The sequence below is a fragment of the Strongylocentrotus purpuratus genome, unplaced genomic scaffold, assembly GCF_000002235.5.
Source record: "Strongylocentrotus purpuratus isolate Spur 01 unplaced genomic scaffold, Spur_5.0 spur5_scaffold_13, whole genome shotgun sequence".
In the NCBI taxonomy this organism is placed as follows: domain Eukaryota; kingdom Metazoa; phylum Echinodermata; class Echinoidea; order Camarodonta; family Strongylocentrotidae; genus Strongylocentrotus; species Strongylocentrotus purpuratus.
In genome coordinates, this window is record NW_022145598.1 from 12,658,285 (window position 1) to 12,665,394 (window position 7,110).

The 7,110-nt window shown below is 34.8% G+C and overlaps 1 protein-coding gene across 1 annotated transcript; it reads right to left on the reverse strand.

Annotated features, from left to right (window-relative positions):
* Nucleotides 1-280: 280 nt before the first annotated feature.
* LOC100893762 (peptidyl-prolyl cis-trans isomerase FKBP1A) lies at nucleotides 281-6,903 on the reverse strand. Its single transcript, XM_003731163.3, has 5 exons — nucleotides 6,732-6,903; nucleotides 4,104-4,151; nucleotides 3,691-3,803; nucleotides 1,642-1,715; nucleotides 281-1,011 (listed from the first exon to the last, which is right to left on the reverse strand). Exons 1-5 carry the CDS (start codon nucleotides 6,766-6,768, stop codon nucleotides 951-953), a joined length of 333 nt encoding a protein of 110 aa, XP_003731211.1. The 5' UTR covers nucleotides 6,769-6,903; the 3' UTR covers nucleotides 281-950.
* Between the last annotated feature and the right edge of the window lie 207 nt (nucleotides 6,904-7,110).

The following is a 7,110-nucleotide window of genomic DNA, read 5'->3' on the forward strand; positions in this document are numbered from 1 at the left end:
AAAGAAAGGTCGTAAAAGATGGAACAGTCTGTAATAGGTATCATGAAACCAACCCCTTGAACATTAACCTTGTATTTGTAATGAAGAGAAATTTGTCAAATATAAAAAATGAATCTGTCATTTGACTTTCTAACTCATAAAGGCCTAACGAACATCATGTCCACAGACACAATAGACAACATAGATTAATCAGGTACAATAATGGCAAGTATATTGTAACCTAAAGATGGTTTTCAATTTGTGCGTGTGCTCATGTTGAATTTTTTTTTTTTTTTTTTTGGTGTTCTTTCCAGAAACTTTTGCGTGCATTAAATGTTCAATAATTTCAAGAGTGGATTGGAAAATTTCATGCCGCAAAATAATTGAATCACAATTGAGACAACACTATATTTTGGGTCAAAATGACAAAATGTTGTTCTTGACGTGCAAAAGGGCCATCTTTAACCATTTACAAGTTTCCTGCTGCGAAAGTTTCTGGTTAAAAAGTAGCATCAATTGAATACAGATACATGTTTGAAATTGAATGTTATTGTGTTGGATACTCAGACAATGTGGCCATTGGTCAAAAGTTGATATTGGCAAAGGTTTTACATAGTTTAAATGATCAGATCAAAGACTAAATATTAAAAAAATAAGATAATACAATGGATCAATCTACACATAAGATTACCGGTATCCTCTTTTTTTTTGCTTGCTGATCTAGTCGTTAATCTTTTCTTTCTCTATCAAACTAAGGCTTTGGGCCTTTACGCCACACTATGTCAGTTCATCACATTTCTTCTATTCGTCATTCTCCTTGCATATATGAATATTCAGGTGCCATCGTGTATAATTTACATAACATTGATGAAAAATAAGAATATTTCCCTGACTTGCACTTCTGATGGATGGCAAACAGTGGGGTAGGATGACATCCCAGTCACATATATTGTATTCCATCCAGCAGAGAATCACTTGCACTCTATCCTCAACAGTTCAACCTCAAACGTCAGCTCTGCGTTGCCTGGTATCGTGCTCGGTAGTCAAGGAATATTTTTGATAAAAAGGGTTTAAAAACATCTTTTGCTTGACAATTGTTTGTGCCAAACTCTATTCATTGTATAATGGAAAATCTTGCAGACCTGTTGTCTTGTAAACTTAATCATTCATTTTGTTTGACCCTTGCTTTCCTCTCACCTCAGAACCTTTGACAATTCTCCCTCGATCGTTAACTAAATGACATTGTATTATTTTTTCATGTTTATTATCATCTCAATCTGATGTTGACTTTCTCTCTATCTATCTGAAATGTGTTTTATTTATGTTTATTTTTGTTTTTTACCTTTTAGTTTTTTGGGAATGACACCAAATCAATTAAGTACAGTCAAACCTGTCTATAGCGACCGCCCAAGGGAAACACAAAAATGGCTTTTTGAAGACTGGTGGTCTTTGAACAGGTTCCTTTAGTACATGTGGTCAATGAGAAACCATTTTCAAGGGAAACAAAAAAATATGGTCTTTGTAGACAGGTGGTCAGTAAAGTAGGGTTGACTGTATAACTTTTCTACCTACACGTAGGTGTACATTAAAGGTTAAACTTTCAAACGCATAATGAGGTCACAGGACAATATTACTTTATTTCGTTCATATGTGAAAGGATATACTCCAGGATAGCCCATTGCACCATAGCCATAATCAGGAGAGCACTTCAGATTTGCCTTCTCTCCTACACTCATCTACAAAGAAAAGGAATTATTACATGATTTTACATAATTAGCACACAAAGATCAACTGACGGACAAGATGAAACATTATCACATTTTTTTCTTTCTGTTTCACTCATTGAATGAAAAACTAAGAACTTCTGTACTTGTGAAATTAATGTCAAAGTAAACAAATATACCATGCACTGAGAGGCTCTAGTTGAAATTATGGATCAAGGTGGCAGGAATAGCACTATTTTCTGAGGGCCGTAGCCCTGAAGAAAATAGTGCCATTTCTGTCGCCGAGGAATCGATAATTTTAGCTAGTGACTTGAAATAGTGCATGATATATTTGTTTTATATTTCAATTCAATTCGTTTTTTATTTTTCAAACCAACCTTCTTAAAAATAATAATAATAATAATAGTAGCGTAGAGTCAGTGAGAGCAGCACAGACGACAGTACCGCGACCGATATCACATTGATCTTGATCGATCACATATATATATATATATATATATATATGTCGTCCTCCATGGTAAAGTGCTATGGTATAGTGCACTATACCATGGATGACGTCACGGTTACATCATAGAAATGTTATGTTTGGTCACATGATGCTCTGTTGACCAATCACTGAACAGGATTTCATTGATCAAAAATAAAATATTGAATACTCCCTTTGGAATCCCCATTCTATGAACAAATGTGGTCATTCTGATCATGCGCCTGTGCCGGAAAAAAAAATGTACCGGTATGTCATAAACTGTGTATGAAGGGTTTATATATATATATATATACTCCCACATTTATTTCACCATTTTGATCAATTCATGAATCTCATTTATTTTTCATTAACCTAACATTGAACATCATAATGTATTAAAGGGATAGTTGAGTTCTGTTGCAGAGGGTGCTACACAAAATAATTTTTTTGTGAGATAATGAAAAACTGAGTGTCAAATTTGAAAGAACATAATATCCAAATGACAAAATCATCTTTGTTTGGTCAAAATCGTTTCAGAGAGGGCCAAAATATCCATTAATATAACCATTTCTAATATTTGTGTACCACCACTACAATAATTTTAAAAAGCTGTTAGAAAACGAAATAGCGCCTTTTACGTTGTATTTCAGCCAATGCCGATGTTGGCTTTTAATAATAATAATAATAATAATAATAATATTTAATTTTTATATAGCGCTTAATACAAATGTCTCTAAGCGCTGTACAATTATACTATTACCCCGGTCATTGGATTCAGTGCTTGCCCGCACACACTGTGTGCACAATCTCCACTCCCTGGGGAGCATTCCAGCCAGGCGTTACTTGACGCTCACAAGCTGTTTGACCAACAATGACGGTCGCATCCTACCGAGTACCCATTTAACACCTGGGTGGAGAGTAGCAAGTGCAGGTTAATATCTTGCCACAGGATATTAGTGCCGTGTCGGGATTAGAACCCTCGACCTTCGCATCTCCAGTCAAGCGCCTTAAACCACTCGACCACGACACTGTGTTGGTTATATCACGCACAACCAGCCGGCCCATGGTTTTTTATATATAAAAAATTAATTAATTAACGGTCACTGTATTTTTTTAAAGTGGAGCTAAATCCGTATGATCGTATAGGCTAAATTTGACACATTTTGGAGTCTAAATTACCGGTAGGATGCGACCGTCATTGTTGGTCAAACAGCTTGTGAGCGTCAAGTAACGCCCGGCTGGAATGCTCCCCAGGGAGTGGAGATTGTGCACACAGAGTGTGGGGGCAAGCACTGAATCCAATGACCGGGGTAATAGTATATTTGTAAAGCGCTTAGAGACATTTGTATTAAGCGCTATATAAAAATTAAATATTATTATTATTCATAGCAATTTTAGGTCATAAAAGGGCACTAGAAATGTCATAAATAAGAATAAGTGCAATTGACCATGCACTTTGAAGACATTCACGGTCTAAAATAAGAACTCAACTATCCCTTTAAGTAATTGTTTCATCCATACCTGAGCGATGCCTTCATCCATTCCTTTCACAACCTCACCCATTCCTAGAGTGAACTTGAGTGGCTGACGTACAATGGATTGATCAAACACCTTGCCACTTGACGTCAGTTTCCCTGTTTGAACAAAATTGACATTGTGTGTGTCATATTCAACATCAATATTTCACAAATAAATGACTGACGTACAATGGATTGATCAAAACCTTGCCGTTTTATGTCTGTTTCCCTTTTTGAACAAAATTACATTCTGTGTGTCATATCTCACATCAATATTTTAAAAATAGTTTTACAAGTCATTGTATTATACCAATCTATAAACAATTAGTTCATTGCAGCATATGTGTATATTGTTTTCTTCATTAAAAAAAATGTTTAGGTTGTTAGATATATTTTTCCATACTGTCAACAACTTACCCACGTAATGTATAACACAAATTTGTCCTTTCTTTGGCCGTGTAACCCCTGTAAATGGGAGAAAGAAAAAAAAACGATTAATATTATACGGTTTTACATTTTGTATGTGTACATGTTAAGGCCAGAGAGAGTATAACGACACTGGAAGTGGAAATAAAGTAAAAACTGTTTATATGGAAAGGAGAGTGAGAACTGCACGTTCCACAACAAATTATATAAATAATTGATGTTAAAATCAGTTCAAATGCATGCTTTTATAAAAGGAGCATATTAAGAAGAAATATCAAAGAAGATAATGCAAAAACAACACAATATAAACTGAGATTTAAAAAATAAAGGAAAATCTACAGCAGATTAGAGGTATAAAGACCAGTATTGGAAACGCCCCAATTTAAAAAAAAATGAAATGGAAGCTCTTATTACCAATCATGTGAAGAATAAGTTTTGACTAATACATGATGATAACAATTTTGCCGGGAAACCGCCTACTAATTGATATATTTGGTAGATTAGTTTATCTATAGGCCTGTGAGAGATAAAAGCATGTGTCGCTCGTGTGCGTATAGTCCTATATACATCTTTCTGTGTACAGTGCTTGTAACTTTACAAAGACTGAGCCAAATTTCTTATCATTTTGATGATTCCAGAATCTTGCAGTATACACTAATACTTGTATGCTAGATGATCAACCTTTTCTGATCGATTCCACAACGTTTCTTTCACAATGCAATCGCATGACCATAACTGGTCTTTTAAGTCGAAATAAAGAAGAATGAGAATGAGAAGAGTCAAGGGATTAAAAAGGAATATAAATCTATGTCTAGTGTTAGACATAAAAATAAATAAAACATCTTATTTTCAATAGAGCCTAGAGGTCTCTGATTTCAGACCTAGATTAATCAAAAAGGAAAATAGATTCTAAAGGTTTACAAGAAAAGAAATGATATACATGTAGGGAGGAAGAATTTGTTAAAAGAAGATTAAAATGAAAGGAATCAAATTACCATAATGCTTAATTTCAATGACTTATGAAAGAACAAACACTTTTGAATTGAATTGAATTGAATTTATTTAATTACAGTAAAACTTAGGCCTACATCAGCCTAAAAAGACTCCTTTTCAGCAAGTCTGTGTTACAAACATAAAACAGATCATACAGACACCAATCTGAATATAAATACGTAGGAAAAACTACTTAAACATGACATATACAAACCAAAGTGAAGAGAGAAAGGTCATAATACACAAAAAGGAATAACATAACAATACATGTTGATGTACACACATTGACAGAAAGTCAGTATAAAAAGTGTCATATATATGAATGAAAATGAAACAACAAAATTAAATTTAATTAAAGAGCTTGCACATCAAATTAAAAAAACAAGCATGAAGGTATATATCAAAAATGTATATGAATAAATTAGGAAGAAGAAAATTAAACTTTAGATTAAAAGGTAACATATTAAATGAAATAACAGACAAAGACATGAAAAGTGTGATTCAAAATCAATGTTGTTGTTGTTGGTAAATGTTTAGTGGCGTTCATTCAGTAATGAATATATACGCCATAAATATCTTCAATTTGATAAGAAAATCAGTTAAAGTCTAAACTGAGAAGAAAGATTTGTAATGAAATAATTAATTAATAAGTAACGCAATTTATTCAGAGTCTCTCTGGATGGTTTTCAACTTCGTGTTTCTGCTTTTTTTTTTTTTTTTTTTTTTATAGTTCAATCTGGTCAGCCCGGTTTCGATGCATGAAAACTAGCTTTGCCCCCGATTTGAAACAGGCTTCTCGGCTACTCGGCGTGCGTGCGCATTGATCTTTTTATTTTGTAACGCACGGTGCCTAGACCACTCATAAACACAGAAACACTAAATTGAGACACATCGCACAGAGGCGCTCCTGTAACCGATAAAATCAATAGGGGAAGAGTTAGGGTAGATCTACATCATAATTGTCTCAGGCATAGGATAAGATAAGAAAAGGTAAAGAGAGAAAGAATGTGAGAAAAGGAGATTTTTTTCAGAAAAGCATTGATATTAGTATAGACCTACACTCTTTTCACAGGTTTCACGGCAGTGCAGTGCATACCGATGGTGGGTTGAGGGCGGGTGCGTGCCTGTGTGAAGTTATCTACCGTATATGAGGATCTGAGACATTACAGTAAATAACTTCACACAGGCGCACATCCGCCCACACCCACCATCAGTATGATTGTGCAGCGGTTTGCTGTGAAACCTGTGAAAAAGTGTATATCCGAAAAATGCTCCAAAAATAACAAGAAATTTGACACGAAACAGACCTAACTTTAGATCTATTGAGGTATTCATAACGACTTTTGACTCATGATCTTTATTTGGACATTTAATGAATAATTACTTCATTTTGGGTATGTTTTAGTAGTATCTCGGCAGCCAGAGTTACGGGACACATTTTAGATAGGTTTCTGAACAAGCGCCTCAGTGTCATCAGCATCATTTTACTTTCCAAGATCAGATCACAGTTTCAGACTCGACTGTACCCGACCATCACAAACACGAAAAACCACACGTGGGACCATTATAAACATTTGTGCTGCTGTACCGCAGTAACTTGAGCACACATATTCGATTTAAACTTACCATCTCCTTGTGATATTGTTTCAACCTCAACGCCCATGGTTTATTTACCCCTTGAAGTGTAAAATATGCTCCAAAAGCCCCCCAAAGATGATATATTTTGAAGTCAATCGCACACAAAATTAGCGACACAAAAACAAGGTTATATAGTCTTGCTTCCAGACTTAGCAAAATCTTACAATACGGATTTTGTTCAAAATAAAAAATAGCTAAAACAGCTAAATTTGCACTTCAGAATGGAACTACAACACATTGCATGTATATATCAGTGGATCAGGATGGGAGCCCGGGTTTGAAGGGCAGGGTAAAAGAGAAGGGCGCAAAAATGCAACTTTAGGTGATCAAGATGAAGCATAGTAGGAATGACTGTACGAGTAAACTA

Bases quoted from the DNA above. Each gene is read 5' to 3' on its own strand.
- LOC100893762 (XM_003731163.3), bottom strand. From the start codon at position 6,768: ATGGGCGTTGAGGTTGAAACAATATCACAAGGAGATG. The intron at 1,716-3,690 runs GTATGGATGAAA...TTTTCTTTGTAG, and splicing joins TGGATGAAGGCATCGCTCAG to ATGAGTGTAGGAGAGAAGGC. The intron at 1,012-1,641 runs ATATCCTTTCAC...ACTACCGAGCAC, and splicing joins GCAATGGGCTATCCTGGAGT to GATACCAGGCAACGCAGAGC.